This window comes from Rhinoraja longicauda, chromosome 24 (genome assembly GCF_053455715.1).
Source record: "Rhinoraja longicauda isolate Sanriku21f chromosome 24, sRhiLon1.1, whole genome shotgun sequence".
In the NCBI taxonomy this organism is placed as follows: Eukaryota; Metazoa; Chordata; class Chondrichthyes; order Rajiformes; family Arhynchobatidae; genus Rhinoraja; species Rhinoraja longicauda.
The window spans coordinates 36359331-36381410 of record NC_135976.1 but is presented as its reverse complement, the minus strand read 5'-3'; the positions used below and the strand labels follow the sequence as shown (position 1 = coordinate 36381410).

General features: G+C 50.8%; 2 protein-coding genes and 1 long non-coding RNA gene across 3 annotated transcripts in view; 1 reads left to right on the top strand and 2 right to left on the bottom strand.

The window, feature by feature from the left end:
* LOC144605185 (C4b-binding protein alpha chain-like) overlaps nt 1-22080 on the top strand; it is a 78276-nt gene that overhangs the window by 38311 nt on the left and 17885 nt on the right. The window lies entirely within an intron of this gene.
* LOC144605187 (P-selectin-like) lies at nt 23-8282 on the bottom strand. The gene is made up of 5 exons (XM_078420281.1): nt 8113-8282; nt 3469-3654; nt 1935-2120; nt 528-707; nt 23-341 (listed from the first exon to the last, which is right to left on the bottom strand). The coding sequence occupies exons 2-5, from the start codon at nt 3572-3574 to the stop codon at nt 217-219; spliced, it is 597 nt and encodes a 198-aa protein (XP_078276407.1). The 5' UTR covers nt 3575-3654; nt 8113-8282; the 3' UTR covers nt 23-216.
* Nucleotides 14659-20870, bottom strand: LOC144605191 (uncharacterized). The gene is made up of 3 exons (XR_013548830.1): nt 20775-20870; nt 20220-20293; nt 14659-14957 (listed from the first exon to the last, which is right to left on the bottom strand). It is a non-coding gene; the product is annotated as an uncharacterized LOC144605191 (long non-coding RNA).

The window sequence follows — 22080 nt, the reverse complement described above, 5'->3', positions numbered from 1 at the left end:
AAAATCAAAACAACCCTCTCAGGTCCAACTTTATTTCAGTAGATAAGAATTTAAGACTTCACAAGTTTCTAGAATCGATCTGGGGAATTGTTATGAAGAGCAAGTTTGCAGAAAAAAATAACAACTGCAAAGCTCGAGTTAGTAAATGATGTGTGTGCTGTTAACAAACTGTTCAAAGTGTTGGAAAATCTCTCGGAAGTTTGCAGACACGGTCTCTTACTTCTGGAGGAGTTGTCGTTCCAGTTTGATGATGGATTTCATCTCTTCCAGGATGTCACGGGCCTTAGGGACAATCACCTTCATCAGATCCTGGATTGTGAGGATTCTCGATGGACCGGATTCTACGTTGAAAAGTAGAGTCTTAGAGTCACAGAGTGATACAGTGTGGAAACAGGCTCTTCATAGAGTCACAGAGTGGGCAGGGGGTGGGGAGGGGGTGGGGAGGGAGTGGACGAGGGGGGGTGGCGAGGGGGTGGGTAGAGGGTGGGGAGGGGGGCCTCATACATGGTTGTGGACGGGCTGCTTACCTCTCACACACCAGGGGGGAGATGGGTGGAATGTCCCATCATCACTGCACCGACCCCTGTCCTCGCCGATCACCCGATATCCAGGGGCACATCTGAACGTGACTACATCTCCGTAGGCGTACCAACGTCGATCTGGTGTAATCTCTCCGTTGTGGAAACTGCTGGGTCTGGCACACGGAACTGCAGGAGAGGAACAGAGGGGTCTTTGGTAAGGAGGGGGAGCAGCAGAGGTGGAGGCACACTGGGGCAGGGCCAAACCCTGGGCACGATGTCACTGACGGTCAGATACTTCTGACCCAACCCTGCGTAGCGCTGCGACCAGCCAGGCCTCCAGTGAGCGACCCCTACACACTAACACTATCCTGCACACACTCGCCACAATCAGCGACCCCTACACACTAACACTATCCTGCACACACTAGGGACAATCAGCGACCCCTGCAGATAGTGAAGTTGTGAAGATTGCAGCAGGATCTGGATCGATTGGCCAGGTGGGCGGAGGAATGGTTGATGGAATTTAATACAGAGAAGTGTGAGGTGTTGCATTTTGGGATGTCTAACATGGGCAGGACCTTCACATTGAATGGTAGGCCTCTGGGTAGCGTTGTAGAGCAGGAGTACTGGTGAATGGTTCATTGAAGATAGAGTCGCAGGTAGATAATGTGATCAAAAAGGCTTTTGACACATTGGCCTTCATCAGTCAGAGTATTGAGTACAGAAGTTGGGAGGTCACGTTGCAGTTGTATAAGACTTTGGTGAGACAACATTTGGACTATTGTGTTCAGTTCTGGGCACCATGTTATGGGAGAGATGTTGTCAAGCTGGAAAGGGTGCAGAGAAGATTTACAAGGATGTTGCCAGGACTGTAGGGTGTGAGCTACAGGGAGAGGTTGAGTAGGCTGGGTCTCTATCTTACAGAGGTGTATAAAATCATGAAAGGAATAGATCGGGTAGATGCACAGTCTCTTTCCCAGAGTAGGGGAATCGAGGACCAGAGGACATAGGTTCAAGGTGAAGGGGAAAAGATTTAAAAGGAATTTGAGGGGTAACTTTTTCACACAGAGTGGTGGGTGTATGGAACAAGCTGCCAGAGGAGGTAGTTGAGGCAGGGACTAACCCACCATTTAAGAAACAGTTAGACAGGTGCATGGATAGGACAGGTTTGGAGGGATATGGACCAAATGCAGACAGGTGGGACTGGTGTAGATGGGACAAGTTGGACGGTGTGAGCAAGTTGGGCTGAAGGGCCTGTTTCCACACTGAATCACACTGTGACTCTATGAAGGGCCTGTTTCCACACTGTATCACTCTATGAAGGGCCTGTTTCCACACTGTATCACTCTATGACTCTGTGACAATGAATATGTATTGGGTTGACAGGTTGCGCTTTTAGAGACGGTTACTTACTTAAGTTGCAGGTTGGTGGAGCAGGATGAAACTGGTTGTCTTCAGAACACTCGATGACTCCACTGCCGATCATGTCATAGCCAACGCCACACCTGTAGGTTATCATGTCTCCGTACTTTAATTCGAATCCAAATCCTGACATGACATGGCCGTTTGTTGGAGGTTCTGGCGAATCGCAGCGAACGACTGCCCAGAGAAACATCGTTAGTCTCACCTGCAATCAGTGGCTTTGGCAATGCAGTTTAGTTTAGTTTAGTTTAGAGATACAGCGCGGAAACAGGACCCTCGGCCCACCAAGTCCACGCCGACCAGCGATCCCCGCACACTAACACCATCCTGCACACACTAGGGTCACTTTTACATTTACACCAAACCAATTAACCTACAAACCCGCACGTCTTTGGAATGTGGGAGGAAACCGGAGAAAGTCCAAGCAGGTCACGGGGAGAATGTACAAACTCCGTACAGACAGCACCCGTAGTCGGGATGGAACCCGGGTCTCTGGTGCTGTGAGGCAGCAGCTGCTGTAGGAAGGATGTTGTTAATTTGGAAAAAGCACAGAGGAGATTTACAAGGATGTTGCCCGGACACGAGGGCCTGAGCTACAGGGCGAGGTGGGGCAGGCTAGGAGTTTATTCCTTGGAGCGCAAGACAATGAGGGGTGATCTTATAGAGGGGTATAAAATTATGAGAGGAATAGATCGGGTCGATGCACAGTCTCTTGCCCAGAGTAGGAAAGATTTAATAGAAATCTGAGAGGCAGCTTTTTCACACAGAGACTGGTGGGTGTATGGAGCGAGCTGCCAGAGGAGGTAGTTGAGGCTGGGACTATCACAACATTTAAAGGACATTTGGACAGGTACACGAATAGGGCAGGTTTGGAGGGATATGGGCCAAACGCAGGCAGGTGGGGCATATTGGTCGGCATGGACAAGTTGGGGCCAAGTATTAAAAATTAATAAAAATGTGAATAAAATAAAATGAATAAAAATGAACTGCAGATGCTAGTTTATAGCAAACATAGACACAGAGTGCTGGAGTAACTCTGTGGGTCAGGCAGCATCTGTGGAGAACATGGATAGGTGACGTTTCACAGAGTGCTGGAGTTACTCAGCAGGTTAGGCAGCATCTGTGGAGAACATGGATAAGTGACGTTTCACAGAGTGCTGGAGTAACTCAGTGGGTCAGGCAGCATCTGTGGAGAATATGGATAGGTGACGTTTCACAGAGTGCTGGTGTAACTCAGCGGGTCAGGCAGCATCTTGGTTAGTGCGAGTGTCGGGGTTATGGGGAGAAGACAGGAGAATGGGGTTAGGGGGAATGATAGATCAGCCATGATTGAATGGCGGAGTAAACCTGAGGGGTCGAATGCCTTAATTCTGCTCCAATGACTTATGAACTTATTGAGATACAAAATGCTGGAGTAACTCAGCGGGACAGGGGGGGGGGGATCTCTGGAGAGATGTAATGGGTGAGTTTCTTCATTACAGATGAGGTCGGCTGGTGGAGTGAGTGGTTGGCGAGTTCCCATCACCTTTGCATGTGGGTGGGGGGTGGCTCCAGTTTCCAGAGGCTGAGCAGGAAATCTCCTTTTGCCCGATCAAGGTGTAGAGAGAATGGCAGGAGTACGTGGCCACCATTCCATATTCCCATCTGTCTCTGCCATGCAGGTCGGACACATCCCCTCTTTGGATGGACGGAGGTGCAGCACACCTGACAGCTGGCAATAAATGCAGTGCGTTAGAGGCCAGGGGGACAACGTCACATCATAACCCTCTCCTGCATCACAGCACGGCTTGGGAACAGCTCCATCCGAGACCCGCAAGAAATTGCAGAGAGTTGTGGACGCAGCCCAGACCATCACGCAAACCAACCTCCCTCCCACTGACTCCATCTACACCTCATGCTGCCTCGGCAAGGCCAGCAGCCCAGACCATCACACCAACCAACCTCCCTCCCACCGACTCCATCTACACCTCACGCTGCCTCGGCAAGGCCAGCAGCCCAGACCATCACACAAACCAACCTCCCTCCCACCGACTCCATCTATACCTCACGCTGCCTCGGCAAGGCCAGCAGCACAATCAAGGACCAGTCTCACCCCGGCCACTCCCTCTTCTCCCCTCTCCCATCGGGCAAGAGGTACAGATGTGTGAAAACGCACACCTCCAGATTCAGGGACAGTTTCTTCCTGGCTGTTATCAGGCGACTGAATCATCCTACCACAACCAGAGAGCAGTGCTGAACTACTATCTACCTCATTGGAGACCTTCGGACAATCTTCAATCAGACTGGTTTTACCTTGCACTAAACGTTATTCCCTCATCATGTAGAATGTAGACGGCTCGATTGTAATCATGTGTTGTCTTTACGCTAACCGGTTAGCACGCAGCAAAAGCTTTTCACTGTACCTCGGTACAAGTGACCATAAACTAAACCAAACTTACCCTCCCTGGGTGAGGGAGGGAGTGAGGTGGGGAGAGGTGAGATGTTGCCAGGACCTGTAACCTGTGGTGCAAAGGCCATTTAAAACTGAGGTGAGAAAAAACCTTTTCACCCAGAGTGTTGTGAATTTGTGGAATTCTCTGCCACAGAGGGCAGTGGACGCCAATGCACTGTATGAATTTAAAAGAGAATTAGATAGACCTCTAATGGATAGCGGAAATAAGGGATATGGGGAGAAGGCAGGCACGGGTTACAGATTGTGGATGATCAGCCATGATCACAATGAATTGCTCGAAGGGCCAAATGGCCTCCTCCTGCACCTATTTTCTACGTAGCAATATTTACTTTCCATGTGTTCATAAACAATAGCAACGATGGATCTCATTTAGAAATGTGAGCAGTATTTCTTTTACTCTTAAATCACAAAAGCTCAACTTTTAACGAGTTTGCTGGAGTTAAGAGCAGCAAGCCACCGATACACAATGTTTACTCTGAATTGGCAAATCCTGCTATGATGTGGACATGTTCAGAAAGCATGGGCTGCTGACATTTAATATCTAATTGAAGAACAAAGCGTGTGTTTCTACCGGACATCCAAAAGCAATGAAAAGCATCCAGATCCATTCATGACATTATCGAAGTACCAAAAACAAAAGCTGATGCTGACAAACGGACCCAGGAAGATTAACCCTTTGACAGTCACACATTAGTCATCCGTGTGAAGGAATAGAAACATAGACATAGAAACATAGAAAATAGGTGCAGGAGTAGGCCATTCGGCCCTTCGAGCCTGCACCGCCATTCAATATGATAATGGGCTGATCATCCAGCTCAGTAGCCTGTACCTGCCTTCTCTCCATACCCCCTGATCCCTTTAGCAAAAAGGGCCACATCAAACTCACTCTTAAATATAGCCAATGAACTGGCCTCAACTACCTTCTGTGGCAGAGAATTCCACAGACTCACCACTCTCTGTGTGTAGAAATGTTTTCTCATCTCGGTCCTAAAAGACTTCCCCCATATCCTTAAGCTGTGACCCCTGGTTCTGGACTCCCCCAACATCGGGAACAATCTTCCCGCATCTAGCCTCTCCAACCCCTTAAGAATTTTATATGTTTCTATAAGATCCCCCCTCAGTCTTCTAAATTCCAGCGAATACAAGCCCAGTCTATCCAGTCTTTCCTCATATGAAAGTCCCGCCATCCCAGGGATCAATCTGGTGAACCTTCTCTGTACTCCCTCTAAGGCAAGAACGTCTTTCCTCAGGTTAGGAGACCAAAACTGCACACAATACTCCAGGTGCGGTCTCACCAAGGCCCTGTACAACTGCAGCAGAACCTCCCTGCTCCTAAACTCAAATCCTCTTGCTATGAATGCCAACATACCATTCGCTTTCTTCACTGCCTGCTGCACCTGCATGCTTGCTTTCAATGACTGGTGCACCATGACACCCAGGTCACGTTGCATCTCCCCTTCTCCCAATTGGTCACCATTCAGATAATACTCTGCTTTGCTGTTCTTGCCGCCAAAGTGGATAACCTCACATTTATCCACATTATATTGCATCTGCCATGCATTTGCCCACTCGCCTAATCTATCCAAGTCACTCTGCAGCCTCCTAGCATCCTCCTCGCAGCTAACACTGCCACCCAGCTTCGTGTCATCCGCAAACTTAGAGATGTTGCATTCAATTCCCTCGTCCAAATCATTAATATACACTGTAAATAACTGGGGTCCCAGCACTGAGCCTTGCGGTACCCCACTAGTCACTGCCTGCCATTCCGAAAAGGACCCGTTTATTCCTAATCTTTGCTTCCTGTCCGCCAACCAATTTTCTATCCACCTCAACACTGAACCCTCAATACTGTGTGCTTTAAGTTTGTATACCAATCTCCTATGTGGGACCTTATCGAAGGCCTTCTGAAAGTCCAGATATAACACATCGACTGGTTCTCCCTCATCCACTCTACTAGTTACATCCTCAAAAAATTCTATAAGATTCGTCAGACATGATTTGCCTTTGGTAAATCCATGCTGACTTTGTCCGATGATTTCACCACTTTCCAAAAGTGATGCTATCACATCTTTAATAACTGACTAGCATTTTCCCCACTCTTTAGATTCTGGAGTAGTTCCTGAGGACTGGAGGGTAGCTAATGTAACCCCACTTTTTAAAAAGGGAGGGAGAGAGAAAACGGGGAATTATAGACCAGTTAGCCTAACATCGGTAGTGAGGAGGATAGAATGGTGGAGTAGATCTGTGGGCTGAATGGCCTAATTCTGCTCCTACATCTAATGGACTTCAACGGGAATCAGATGGGCTTTTGTGCCAGACGTCAGCAGATCCCTGTAAATTTGTCGCATGTCTGAGATTCCTTCACACGGATGACTAATGTGTGACTGTCAAAGGGTTAATCTTCCTGGGTCCGTTTGTCAGCATCAGCTTTTGTTTTCGGTACTTCGATAATGTCATGAATGGATCTGGATGCTTTTCATTGCTTTTGGATGTCCGGTAGAAACACACGCTTTGTTCTTCAATTAGATATTAAATGTCAGCTGCCCAAGCTTTCTGAACATGTCAACATCACAGCAGGATTTGGTCCTGTATATAGATACGAGGACACAATCTCCTTCACCTGCAGTGATGGTTATGTGATGGATGGCGAGAGTGTCATTAAATGTGGAGGGAGTGTTGAATTTGTACCCTCACCGCCCACCTGCAAACGTGGTGAGTGAACCATTCCTAAACTAGAGGCTAGAGCTGCATCTGCAGTGAAAGGCAATTCAGAGTAAACATTGTGTATCGGTGGCTTGCTGCTCTTAACTCCAGCAAACTCGTTAAAAGTTGAGCGTTTGTGATTTAAGTAAAAGAAATACTGCTCACATTTCTAAATGAGATCCATCGTTGCTATTGTTTACGGACACATTGGATAGTAAATATTGCTACGTAGAAAATAGGTGCAGAAGGAGGCCATTTGGCCCTTCGAGCCAGCACCGCCATTCATTGTGAACATGGCTGATCATCCACAATCTGTAACCCGTGCCTGCCTTCTCCCCACACCCACACGCCACAGTACCAGGGCTACAGTGACCCCCACACCCACACGCCGCAGTGACCCCCACACCCACACGCCACAGTGACCCCCACACCCACACGCCACAGTGACCCCCACACCCACACGCCACAGTGACCCCCACACCCACACGCCACAGTGACCCCCACACCCACACGCCACAGTGACCCCCACACCCACACGCCACAGTGACCCCCACACCCACACGCCACAGTGACCCCCACACCCACACGCCACAGTACCAGGGCTAGAGTGACCCCCACACCCACACGCCACAGTGACCCCCACACCCACACGCCACAGTGACCCCCACACCCACACGCCACAGTGACCCCCACACCCACACGCCACAGTGACCCCCACACCCACACCCACAGTACCAGGGCTACAGTGACCCCCACACCCACACGCCACAGTGACCCCCACACCCACACGCCACAGTGACCCCCACACCCACACACCTGCACCAACCAGCCAGAGACATTCTCATACAGGCAGCATAGTCTGTTTTTCTAACGAGATCATAGTCATAAAGTCACCCAGCACGGAAACAGACCCTTCGGCCCAACTTGCCCATGCTGACCAAACTACCCCATCTCCTCTAGTCCCACCTGCCCGCGTTTGGCCCACGTGCCTCTAAACCTGTCCTATCCATGTACCTGTCCAAGATGTCTTTTAAATGTCGTAATGGTCCCTGTAGTCTTAGTCTACCCCACGACAGAAGGGGGAGGATAGACTAAGTGGAGTAGATCTGTGGGCTGAATGGCCTAATTCTGCTCCTACAACTAATGGACTTCAACGGGAATCAGATGATCTTTTGTGCCAGACGTCAGGAGATCCCTGTAAATTTGTCGCATGTCTGAAATTGTAAGGGGAATAGATAGGCGTTTCTGCGGCCGCAAATGAGACTCCAGGATGGTATGTTGCCTCCCTGGTGCAAGGGTCAGGGATATCTCTGAGCGGCTGCAGGACATTCTGGAGGGGGAGGGTGAGCAGCCAGTTGTCGTGGTGCACATTGGCACCAACGATTTAGGTAAAAAACGGGATGAGGTCCTACAAGGTGAATTTAGAGAGCTAGGAGATAAACTTAAAAGTAGGACCTCAAAGGTAATAATCTCTGGATTACTACCAGTGCCACGTGCTAGTCAGAGTAGGAATAGGAGGATATTTCAGATGAATACGTGGCTTGAAAAATGGTGCAAGGGGGAGGGATTCAAAATTTTAGGACATTGGAACCAGTTCTGGGATAGGTGGGACCAGTACAAACAGGATGGTCTGCACCTGAGCTGGAATGGAACCAATGTCCTAGGGGAAGTGTTTACTAGTGCTGTCAGGGAGGATTTAAACTAATGTTGCAGGGGGATGGGAGCAGGAGCAGAGAGACAGAGGGGTGTAAAGTGAGGGTAGAAGCAACAGGTAGCAAGGTGAAAAGTAAAAGTGGCAGGCAGACAAATCCAGAGCAAAAATCAAAAAGGGCCACTTTTCAACATAATCGTACAAGGGGTAAGAGAGTTGTAAAAACAAGCCTGAAGGCTTTGTGTCTCAATGCAAGGAGTATACGTAATAAGGTGAATGAATTAAATGTGGAGATAGTTATTAATGATTATGGTATAGTTGGGATTACGGAGACATGGCTCCAGGGTGACCAAGGCTGGGAACTCAACATCCAGGGATATTCTATATTCAGGCGGGATAGACAGAAAGGAAAAGGAGGTGGGGTAGCGTTTCTGGTTAGAGAGTAGATTAAAGCAGAAGAAAGGAAGGACATTAGCTTGGAAGAAGTGGAATCGATATGGGTAGAGCTACGAAACACTAAGGGGCAGAAAACACTAGTGGGAGTTGTGTACAGGCCACCTAACAGCAGTAGTGAGGTTGGGGATGGCATCAAGCAGGAAATTAGAAATGCATGCACTAAAGGTGCAACAGTTATAATGGGTGACTTCAATCTACATATAGATTGGGTGAACCAAACTGGCTTTGGGTGCTGAGGAAGAGGATTTCTTGGAATGTTTGAGAGATGGTTTTCTAAACCAACATGTCGAGGAACCAACGAGAGAACAGGCCATTCTAGACTGGGTATTGAGTAATGAGGAAGGGTTAGTTAGCAGTCTTGTTGTGCGAGGCCCCTTGGGCAAAAGTGATGGTAGAGTTCTTCATTAGGATGGAGAGTGACAAAGTCAATACAGAAACAAGTGTTCTGAACTTAAAGAAAGGTAAGTTTGAGGGTATGAGGCGTGAATTGTCCATGATAGACTGGCGATTGATGCTGAAAGGGTTGACGGTGGACATGCAATGGAAGGCATTTAAAGGTCGCATGGATGAACTACAACAAGTGTTCATCCCAGTTTGGCAAAAGAACAAACCAGGAAAGGTAGTGCATCCGTGGCTAACAAGGGAAATCAAGGATAGTGTTAAAACAAAAGATGAAGCATACAGATCAGCCAGAAAAAGTAGCATACCAGAGGACTGGGAGAAATTCAGAGTCCAGCAGAGGAGGACAAAGGGCTTAATTAGGAAAGGGAAAATAGATTATGAGGGAAAACTGGCAAGGAACATAAAAACTGACTGCAAAAGCTTTTATAGATATGTCAAGAGAAAAAGATTAGTTAAGACAAATGTAGGTCCCTTGCAGTCGGAAACAGGTGAATTGATCATAGGGAACAAGGAGATCATGTATACTTTTTACCGAGGCGCCATTGAGAGCATCGTCAGCAGCTGCATCACTGTGTGGTTCGGAAGCTGCACAGCCTCCAGCCGCAAGACCCTGCAGCGCATAGTGAACACTGCTGAGAGGATCACTGGCGCCTCACTCCCAACACTCCTGGTCCTTTACACCACCCGCCTCACCCGCAAAGCACTGAGCATTGTGGGTGACCCCTCCCACCCCTCCAACAGCCTCTTCACCCTCCTGCCTTCAGGGAGAAGGTTTCGCAGCCTGAGGTCGAGCACCACCCGACTAAAGAACAGTTTTTTCCACCAGGCTGTCAGGATGCTGAACTCTCTCCCCTCCCTTCCTCCTCTCTCCCCTGCCCCCATTGGACCTGGACTTTAACACCCCACACACACGCACATCCAGCACCAGACACTTTTTTAACGTTGCTATGGACAGGCTTTGCACTACTGCTCATTATTTTTTATTGTAATATATTCATCTTCATCTTTTTTTCATTGAAGTGACTATATTTTATTAAACTGTATATATTGATTGTTGTTTGCTGTGCCTTTTTAATTTTAACTTAATTTAATGCACCTTTTTCCTCGGGATTGTGGGAAACGGTATTTCGGTTTTCTGTCTGTGTAAACTAACTGGAAATTGACAATAAAGTTGGCTTTGACTTTGATGGCAGACCAATTGAACAAATACTTTGGTTCTGTCTTCACTAAGGAAGACATAAACCGTCTGCCGGAAATAGCGGGGGATCGGGGGTCTAATGAGATGGATGAACTGAGGGAAATCCAGGTTAGTCGGGAAGTGGTGTTAGGTAAATTAAATGGATTAAAGGCAGATAAATCCCCAGGCCCAGAGTGCTTAAGGAAGTAGCCTCAGAAATAGTGGATGCATTAGTGATAATTTTCAAAACTCTTTAGATTCTGGAGTAGTTCCTGAGGACTGGAGGGTAGCTAATGTAACCCCACTTTTAAAAAAGGGAGGGAGAGAGAAAACGGGGAATTATAGACCAGTTAGCCTAACATCGGTAGTGGGGAAAATTTAATTGAAGAACAAAGCGTGTGTTTCTACCGGACATCCAAATGCAATGAAAAGCATCCAGATCCATTCATGACATTATCGAAGTACCGAAAACAAAAGCTGATGCTGACAAACGGACCCAGGAAGATTAACCCTTTGACAGTCACACATTAGTCATCCGTGTGAAGGAATCTCAGACATGCGACAAATTTACAGGGATCTCCTGTCATCTGGCACAAAATAATAATAATAATAATCCATTTATTTTATATAGCGCCTTATCACATGCTCAAAGCGCTTTACAAAAACAATTAACATAGAAACAAACAGACAAACTATCCTGACGGAAAAGCGGCGGATACTCAACGCCAGCGTCCTCTCACGTCACGGTCCGGCAGTAGACATTAAAGAGCACAAGACACACAGATAATTTTTTTAACATAAAACAGCCATCACAGTGATTGCTCTAGGCATACCCTCACTGTGATGGAAGGCAAAGTCTTATCTCCTCCTCATTCTTCTCCCGTGGTGCCACGAGGTGATCGAGGCTCCCAACTTTTTGAAGCCCCCACCGGGCGATGGAAAGTCCCAGGGCCGAGCCGAGCAGGCCGATGAAAGTCCTGAGCCCCCACCGGGCGATGGTAAGTCCCAGGGCCGAGCCGAGCAGGCCGATGAAAGTCCTGAGCCCCCACCGGGCGATGGAAAGTGCTGCGGCCGAGCCACGCAGGGCGATGAAAGTCCTGAGCCCCCATCGGGCGATGTAAAGTGCTGCGGCCGGGCCACGCAGGGCGATGAAGGGCCTGCGAGCGGGTCGATCGTACCTCGCGCTTCGGGGCGGTCGAAGCTGCTACGGCTGGAGCTCCCGAAAACCGGTCGCCAGCCAGGGACCTGCGAACTCCAGATGTTGCGGTCTGCAGGGCCCACGGCCGAAGCCTCCGAGATGGTAAGTCCAGGCCCTGCGACCGGAGTCTTTGAGGTCGATCCCAGCTGGAGGCCGCCGACTCCACGATGTTAGGCCGTAGCGCGAACGGAGATACGACACGGTAAAGGTCGCATCTCCGTTGAGGAGGAGATTTGAAAAAAGGTTTCCCCCAACCCCCCCACCACCCCCCTACATACACAGAATTAAAAATAAAACAAAACGTACATTTAACAACGACAATGACAAAAAACCCAAAAAAAAACCAGAGAGACTGCCGGTGAGCCGCAGCTGCAGAACACAGCCGAATACCCGTCTGATTCCCGTTGAAGTCCATTAGATGTAGGAGCAGAATTAGGCCATTCAGCCCACAGATCTACTCCACCATTCTATCCTCCCCCTTCTGTCGTGTGGTAGACTGAGACTACAGGGACCATTACGACATTTAAAAGACATGGATAGGACAGGTTTAGAGGGATGTGGGCGAAACGCGGGCAGGTAGGACTAGTGGAGATGGAGTACTTTGGTCAGCATGGGCAAGTTGGGCCGAAGGGTCTGTTTCCCTGCTGGGTGATTCTATGACTATGATCTTGTTAGAAAAACAGACTATGCTGCCTGTATGAGAATGTCTCTGGCTCGTTGATGCAAGTGTGTGGGTGTGAGTGGGGGTCACTATAGCCCTGGTACTGTGGCGTGTGGGTGTGGGGAGAAGGCAGGCACGGGTTACATTGTGGATGATCAGCCATGATCACAATGAATGGCGGTGCTGGCTCGAAGGGCCAAATGGCCTCCTCCTGCACCTATTTTCTACGTAGCAATATTTACTTTCCAATGTGCCCGTAAACAATAGCAACGATGGATCTCATTTAGAAATGTGAGCAGTATTTCTTTTACTCTTAAATCACAAAAGCTCAACTTTTAACGAGTTTGCTGGAGTTAAGAGCAGCAAGCCACTGATACACAATGTTTATTCTGAATTGCCTTTCACTGCAGATGCAGCTCTGGCCTCTAGTTTAGGAATGGTTCACTCACCACGTTTGCAGGTGGGCGGTGAGGGTACAAATTCACCGCTCCCTCCACATTTAATGACACTCTCGCCATCCATCACATAACCATCACTGCAGGCGAAGGAGATTGTGTCCTCGTATCTATATACAGGACCAAATCCTGCTGTGATGTTGACATATTCAGAAAACTTGGGCTGCTGACATTTAATATCTAATTGAAGAACAAAGCGTGTGTTTCTACCGGACATCCAAAAGCAATGAAATGCATTCAGATCCATTCATGACATTATCGAAGTACCGAAAACAAAACTGAAGCTGACAAACGAACCCAGGAAGATTAACCCTTTGACAGTCACACATTAGTCATCCGTGTGAAGGAATCTCAGACATGCGACAAATTTACAGGGATCTCCTGACGTCTGGCACAAAAGCCCGTCTGATTCCCGTAGGTCCATTGGTTGTAGGAGCAGAATTAGGCCATTCAGCCCATAGATTTGTAACACCATTCTATCCTCCTCCTTCTGTCGTGGGGTAGACTGAGACTACAGGGACCATTACGACATTTAAAAGACATCTTGCACAGGTACATGGATAGGACAGGTTTAGAGGGATGTGGGCCAAACGCGGGCAGGTGGGACCAGAGGAGATGGAGTACTTTGGTCAGCATGGGCAAGTTGGGCCGAAGGGTCTGTTTCCGTGCTGGGTGACTCTATGATTATGATCTTGTTAGAAAAACAGAGTATGCTGCCTGTATGAGAATGTCGCTGGCTGGTTGGTGGGGGTGGGGGCCTGGAACGTGCTCACCGGCCAACAATGTCCCAGCTACACGAGTCCCACCTGCCTGCGCTTGGTCCATATCCCTCCAAACCTGTCCTATCCATGTCACATATCCATTCTTGTGATCCACTTTACTGAGGCTGAACAGAGCAGGGGGTGAGAAACAAACCCATGGAATGACTTGGTCACAGCTCAAACTCTGGGCTGTCAGACCCAACACGCCAATGACACGTGAGGCCACACGCAAATTGGAGGACTCCTCCTCATATTGCGCTTGGGCAGCTCACAGCCCAGCGGTGTGATTAGTCGATAGTCACCAGGACTTTATTGGTCACATAAGCAAATATTATTTTTCAGGCCATTATTAAAATTGCAAAATCAATATTGACTTCTCTAATTTCAAGTAACTCTTGCATTCCCTCTCTCTCCATCCCTCCCCCATCCTAGTCAGTCTGCTAGTTCCACTGTTCGCATCCCTTCATTGCCACCTCTTCCACAACCAACAATGGACCATTGTGGGCTACTTGGTCAGCAGTGCTGGCACTGATTTGTTCTGTACCATTTCATCTCGCTAGTTTCCCTCTCCCCGTCTCTCAGTCTGAAGAGTCATAACCCGAAACGTCACCTATCCATGTTCTCTACAGATGCTGCCTGACCTGCTGAGTTACTCCAGCACTCTGTGAAACGTCACCTATCCGTGTTCTCCACAGATGCTGCCTGACCTGCTGAGTTACTCCAGCACTCTGTGAAACGTCACCTATCCGTGTTCTCCACAGATGCTGCCTGACCTGCTGAGTTACTCCAGCACTCTGTGAAACGTCACCTATCCATGTTCTCCACAGATGCTGCCTGACCTGCTGAGTTACTCCAGCACTCTGTGTCCATCTGTGGGGGTGACACTGGCAGGAAGTGTACATGATCCAGAGATAGTTGGTGCCCAGGCTGAGATGGTTGTGGCACGTGTGTTTATAATGCGGGCGTTCCCTAACATTTATCCCCCACCCCTCAACACTTACCCCTCATTACAGTGAAAGGTAACATTGGCACCAAACACATTGCCTGAAGCCGTGAACCATCCATTATAAATATCGCCAGGACTTCCACAAGATTTCACTAAATTAAGAATGAAATAGAGCAGAGATTCAGCTACAAATACAATTAATAGTGTCAGAGAGTTGGTAGGATGGAGACAGGCCCTTCCACCCACTTTGCCCATGCTGACCCAAATGACATACTGGGCTAGGCCCATTGGTCTTTGTGTTTGGCCCATAGCCCTACAAACTTTCCCACCAATATATCTATCCGTATGTTTTTCAATAGTTTAGTTTTAGTTTTAGTTTATTGAACAGTTTAGTTTATTGTCACATGTGAATGAAACAAAGCATCTCACTGCACCAAGTAAACGTGACAATGACAACCAACCAATCAACCAACCAACCATTGAACAAACAATCAACCAACCAATCAATCAATCAGTCAAACAATTGATCAATCGATCAGTCGATCAGTCAGTCAGTCAATCAATCAACCAATCAATCAATCAATCACTGCACTATTCACCTGGCCACAGATTCATAAATTCAATGGAGCAGACGGAGGCCATTCTGCCCATCGAGTCTGCTGCATTTAACCATTCTGCTCGTTCAGTTTGGCCTCTGTTGGAGACAGCTTCTGCCTCTACAAAGTGTTGCTGTCGGTGTTGGCCATCCGCGTGGAGGACAGCTACGACCAACTCTCTCCTCAGTTCCAAAACAAGCAACACAAAGTGTGTTTCCTGCAGCAACTCTCTCCAGCGTTTAGTCCTTTACTAAATGTCAAACATTCATGGAACCGTCCTGCACGGGAATGGCCCTATCAGCGCAGGCCACCTGTGCCGAGCAACATGTCCTCCCCAGGTATGTCCACTCACCACCCTCTGGCTGAAGAAATTCCCCCTCGGCTCCTGCCTAAAGATACGTCCTTTCATTCTGAGGCTGTGCCCTCTGGTCGTAGACTCTCCCACTAGTGGAAACATCCTCTCCACATCCACGCTGTCCAGGCTACACTGCTGTAAAATGAAGTGCCAGCTCCTGTGGTTGATGCCCCACTGCGCGATGTGTAACCGCCTTGCAGTACCTGGCTAAGGTAAAGGCGGATGTGACTTTTCTACAGGAGTGCGGGCTGCCACACCTTCGCTGCTATCGGAGGTGGTCGCGATGGTGGCCCCACGGACTGTCGGTATGGTCGGGGAGCAATGATTGTCGTGCGTCCGGTCTGGGGATCTTGCTGCGGGGAGGGGGCTTCACCATCACTGAGGTAAGGGAGGTGGTGGGGGGGCATCTCTTGGTGGTGGATGTAATGTACCGTGGTTCTCCGCTCCGGCTGATTAATGTGTATGCCTCACCCAGGTGGAGCGAGCGGGTGGCCGTCCTCCAGCAGCTCCCACCGCTGCTGGCCACGTCTAGACCGCTCGTTCTGGCCGGTGACTTCAACTGCATCATCGATGCGGCTGGACGATCCGGCAGTGCCAACCACAGACTGGACGGCACCTCCAAACTCCTGGTGGAGACGGTCAAAGATGCAAAGCTGCGTGATGCCTTCAGCGACCCTGCAGGCGGAGCCCAGCCGCGGTTCACCTGGTCAGGACCGAACGGTTCAGCCCAGTCCCGGATAGACTTCCTCTTCACATCGAGGGCCGTCACGGTCAGACACACCGACCTCGCGCCGGTGTTCTTCTCTGACCACTGCCTCCTTCAGGCCACCTGTCACCTACAGGAGGACTGGAAGGCGGGCAGAGGGACGTGGAAGTTAAACGTGGAGCTGTTGACCCCGGAGAACGTTGAGGAGCTAAAGAGGGACTACGCATGTTGGAGAACTGTGAGGCCCCTCTTTGACTCCCCGACACTCTGGTGGGAGGCAACAAAGGAGAACATCAAGAAGTTCTTCGTCTCCAAAGGTGTTCAGAGAGCAAGACAGAGTAAGAGGGAACTGTGTCAACTCCAGACAGATTTCCAGCAGCTACTCCTTCTGCGGAGGAGAGGGGTGGATGTGAGGGAGGAACTGAGAGAGTTGAAGGGCCGGCAAGCTCAGCTCTTTACCTCTGAATCCTCCAAGATCATCTTCCAGTCCAGGGTCCGCCATGTTGAGCAGGATGAGACGTGCTCACGTTACTTCTTCCATAAGGTTCACAGGGGGAGCTCTGTGATCAAAAGCCTTAGGGAGGAGGACGGCTCGGTAACATCCTCGCAGACAGACATGCTAAAGATCTGCAGATCCTTTTATAAGGATCTGTACGATGTAAAGACCACAGACAACACCGCCTCCCAGAACTTCCTGTCCTCCATCACGGAAGTCTTGGACAACAGCAAGCGGGAGAGTCTGGACCAACCACTGACCCTGGAGGAGCTGACTGGCTCCATCCGTTCCTTTGACTCGAGTAAAACTCCCGGAGGCGATGGCTTACCGGCAGAGTTGTACTCGGCTCTGTGGGACTGGGTGGGCCCGGACCTGCTGGAAGTGTACAACGATATACTTCTAGCCGGCAGCATGTCAGACTCAATGAGGAAGGGCAGCATCACCCTGATCTACAAGCAGAAGGGGGAGATGAATGACTTAAGGAATTGGAGACCCATCACATTGTTGAATGTAGACTACAAGATCCTATCTAAGGCCATCGCCAACCGGGTCAAGTCTGCTCTGGGACAGGTGATCCACCCGGACCAAACCTGTGCTGTACCTGGCAGGAAAATCTCAGACAGCCTGGTGCTGCTGAGAGATACCATTGCCTACGTGCAGGACAGACGGGTGGATGCCTGCCTGGTCAGCTTGGACCAGGAGAAGGCCTTCGACAGGATATCGCACACGTACATGAGGGACGTGCTCTCCAAAATGGGCTTTGGGGAGGAAATCAGGAAGTGGATACAACTGCTCTACTCCGATATCTGTAGTGCAGTCCAAATTAATGGGTGGGAATCAGACAGCTTCCCCATCAGGTCTGGAGTCAGGCAGGGTTGCCCTCTCTCCCCTGTCGTGTTCGTCTGTTGCATTGAACCCTTTGCCGAATCCATCAGGAAGGATGCGAGCATAAGAGGAGTGACATTGCCAGGCAGTGGGGGCACTCAGGTCAAGGCCTCCCTGTACATGGACAATGTCGCCGTCTTCTGCTCGGATCCAGGGTCAGTCCGCAGACTGATCAGCGTCTGCGACCAGTTTGAGTTGGCCACGGGGGCCTGGGTAAACCGCAGGAAGAGCGAGGCCATGCTCTTTGGCAACTGGCCCGACCGATCTTCCATCCCCTTCACCATCAAGCCTGACTTCCTGAAGGTGCTGGGGATCTGGTTCGGGAAGGCTGAGGCATGTAACAAGAATTGGCTGGAGCGGATAGCCAAGGTGGGGAAGAAGCTGGAGCTGTGGAAGCAGCGCTCCCTCTCCATCACGGGGAAAAACCTGGTCATCAGGTGTGAGGTGCTCTCGGGGCTGCTGTACTTGGCGCAAGTGTGGCCCGTCCTTCCCTCCCACGCCAAGGGGATCACCCGGGCCGTCTTCCGCTTCATCTGGGGGTCGGCGATGGACCGGGTGCGACAACCCACAATGCACAAGTCGGCAGACAACGGGGGTAAAGACGTGCCCAACGTCGCCCTCATTCTGATGGCCACCTTCGTGTGTGGCTGCATCAGGCGGAGCGTAGAGCCAAGGCACGTGGGCACCAAATGCCACTACCTGCTGAGGTTCTACCTGTCCCCGGTGTTGCGAAGGATGGGCCTGGCGCAGATGCCACGCAATGTGCCAGTCAGCTGGACATTGCCGAACCATCTGTCGTTTGTGGACAGGTTCTTCCGGACCAACACCTTTGACCACAAGTCCATCGGGCAGTGGTCAGCACGGAACGTCCTGCAGGCACTGCAGGGGAATGACTCCATGGATCCTGTGGCGTGGTTCCCAGAACAGACAGCCCAGCTTGTCTGGCAAAATGCCTCATCGCCAGAACTCACCAACAAGCACCAAGACCTGGCTTGGCTGGCGGTGAGGGGAGCCCTCCCAGTCAGATCCTTCCTGCACCGCTGGAACCTCACTACCAGCGCACGCTGCCCTCGGGACGGCTGCTACGGAGAGGAGACGGTGGCCCACCTCTTCAAAGAGTGTGGATTTGCCAGGAGAGTCTGGAGAGGTCTGCAGGGGTCCCTGTCACGATTCATTCCGAGCAGCTCCGTCACAGAGGACTCTGTGCTCTACGGACTGTTCCCAGGGACGCATTCCGAGACTGACATCGAGTGCTGCTGGAAGGTCATCAACTCGGTGAAAGACGCTCTTTGGTCTGCCCGATCCTTGTTGACCTCCCAGCGGAGCGAGCTGTCCGTCAAGGAATGTTGCCGACTGGCCCGCTGCAGACTGCAGGAGTACGTGCTGAGGGACGCACTGAAGCTCGGTGCAGCCAACGCCAAGGCCCTGTGGGGGAGGACCACAGTCTAGGGTCCTTCCGCTGCTGGACATGGGGGGGCAGGGTGTGGTGGAGAGAGACGCCCCTCCAAATAAGGGATACTGGGTAAATGTATGTAAATTTGGAAGTAAATGCCTGTATTGAATGTGTAACCTCCGGAAATGTCGGATGGGTTTGTTTAAAAAATATGTTTTGTAAATGATATTTATTACTTGAATAAAGTATTTTTTGATATTAAAAAAACTCGGTGTCTATTTTAATTCATATCCTCGCTGGCAGCTTCTCACCACATTCCCCAACCCCCCTCTCCCCACCCCCCCTCTCCCCACCCCCCTCTCCCCACCCCCCTCTCCCCACCCCCCCTCTCCCCACCCCACTTTCCCCACCCCCCCTCTCCCCACCCCCCTCTCCCCACCCCCCTCTCCCCACCCCCCCTCTCTCCACCCCACTTTCCCCACCCCCCCCTCTCCCCACTTCCCCTCTCCCCACCTCCCCTCTCCCCACTCCCCACCTCCCCTCTCCCCACCCCACTTTCCCCACCTCCCCTCTCCCCACCTCCCCTCTCCCCACTTCCCCTCTCCCTACCCCCTCTCCTCCTGGGGATAGGTGGGGTGGGGAGAGGGGGGGTGGAGAGAGGGGGATGGGGAGAGGTGGAGAGGGGGGGTGGGGAGAGGGGGGGTGGGAGAGGGGGGTGGGGAGAGGGGGGGTGGGGAGAGGGGGGGTGGGAGAGGGGGATGGGGAGAGGGGGGTGGGGAGAGGGGGGGTGGGGAGAGGGGGGGGTGGGAGAGGGGGGGTAGGGAGAGGGGGGGGTGGGGAGAGGGGGTGGGGAGAGGGGGGGGGTGGGAGAGGGGGGGTGGGAGAGGGGGGGTAGGGAGAGGGGGGGGTGGGGAGAGGGGGTGGGGAGAGGGGGGGGTGGGGAATGCAGTGGGAAGCTGCCACTAACACGGAGGCTGACTTACGCTGACACTCCGGCAGCGGTCCCCACCACCCTCTCTCATTGCAGATCCGTGAGCGAGTGCCTCTCAAAACGTAACTGCAAAACACAACAGGATAAGGAAGGTCAGACGTGTTCACCGTCACGTGTGCACCATCACGTGTTCACCGTCACGTGTGCACCGTCACATGTTTACTATCACGTGTGCTTTATTTGTCACATGTGCAACTGTGCGGTGAATTACTTTCTGCGTATCTTACACACGCGACGCCGACATTATTGAAAGTCCGGTTGGGGCCCGGGCGGCCGATGTACCGGAGCAGTTCCCGTGAACCCAAGCCGGTCTCCTTGGTCACCTCTCCATTTCCTCCATGAAAACCTCTCCCAGCCTCTCCAATCTCTGCTCCGCTCAATATTGAAAGTAGAGATAGATTGATCTTGATTAGTGCGGGTGTCAGGGGTGATGGGGAGAAGGCAGGAGAATGGGGTTAGGAGGGAGAGATAGATCAGCCGTGATTGAATGGCGGAGTAGACTTGATGGGCCGAATGGCCTAAATCTGCTCCAATCATGTGAGCTTACCCTGGGTGGCAGGAATAAGTGGCCAAACTGCCCTTTTCCAAAGACTCGTAGCTCACAAACCCGTCCGAATGTCCGCCGGTCTTCCACAGCTCTCTGCAAGGAACAAAGACAAGGGTTGACTGAACGGATCCGTCCAAACCTGCCGCTGCTGAGGGAAGCATCAGGGAACCCCAGACACCGGGACACGGATCTACAACACCTGGACAATGCACCTGGACACGGATCTACAGCACCTGGACACGGATCGACAGCACCTGGACAATGCACCTGGACACGGATCGACAGCACCTGGACAATGCACCTGGACACGGATCTACAGCACCTGGACACGGATCTACAACACCTGGACAATGCACCTGGACAATGCACCTGGACACGGATCTACAGCAGACCTCCCAACATTTGATTTTACAAATTCAGAATTTTGATGTCCAAAATTCAGAATTTTAGATCATAATTCATTATATGGCGCGCAATGCAACTTTTCTGCAAAAACAAGCATGCACGCCAAATGCGCGTATGTGTTGCATTACATCACGTGTGAAAAAATGACTATTATTTCTGTAGTTCTTGGACTACATGTACAATGTCAGGCCGATCATGAGGATATTCTACTATTATAGAAAAGTTATTGAACAGAAATAGTTTTTACACCAATGAAAAAATGGTTTTGTTTTGTTTTTTCTATTTTGCTTTTTCCTTCCACATCCCAATTCTCTTGGTGTTGAATAAAAGAACAATCGTCATAAAATGTATGACTAAGTTATGAAGAGTTTCATTTAAAAAACTGCACATACCTGATTTAATTAAAGACATTCTTGCTCCAGTGGTCTTCAACAGCAAATCACAACGGTCCATGTCCCCCCAAACCCTACTCCCCACCACCCCCACCCCTCCCCCTCACCCTCCCCCTCCCTACTCCCCTCCTCCCCTCCCCTCCCTACTCCCCCCTCACTGCCACTCTCCCCTCCCTACTCCCCCCACCACTCCCCAACTCTCCCCACCCCTCCCCCCAACTCCCCCACCCCTCCCCCCTACTCCCCCCTCACTGCCACTCTCCCCTCCCCCTCCCTACTCCCCCCACCACTCCCCAACTCTCCCCACCCCTCCCCCCAACTCCCCCACCCCTCCCCCCTACTCCCCCCTCACTGCCACTCTCCCCACCCCCTCCCTACTCCCCCCACCCCCACCCCTCCCCCCTCACTGCCACTCTCCCCCTCTTCCCCCCCCCCTCACCCCTCACCTCCCTCGAACACCTGGACACGGATTCTCCCCGTGACCTGCGTGGGTTTTCTCCGGGATCTTC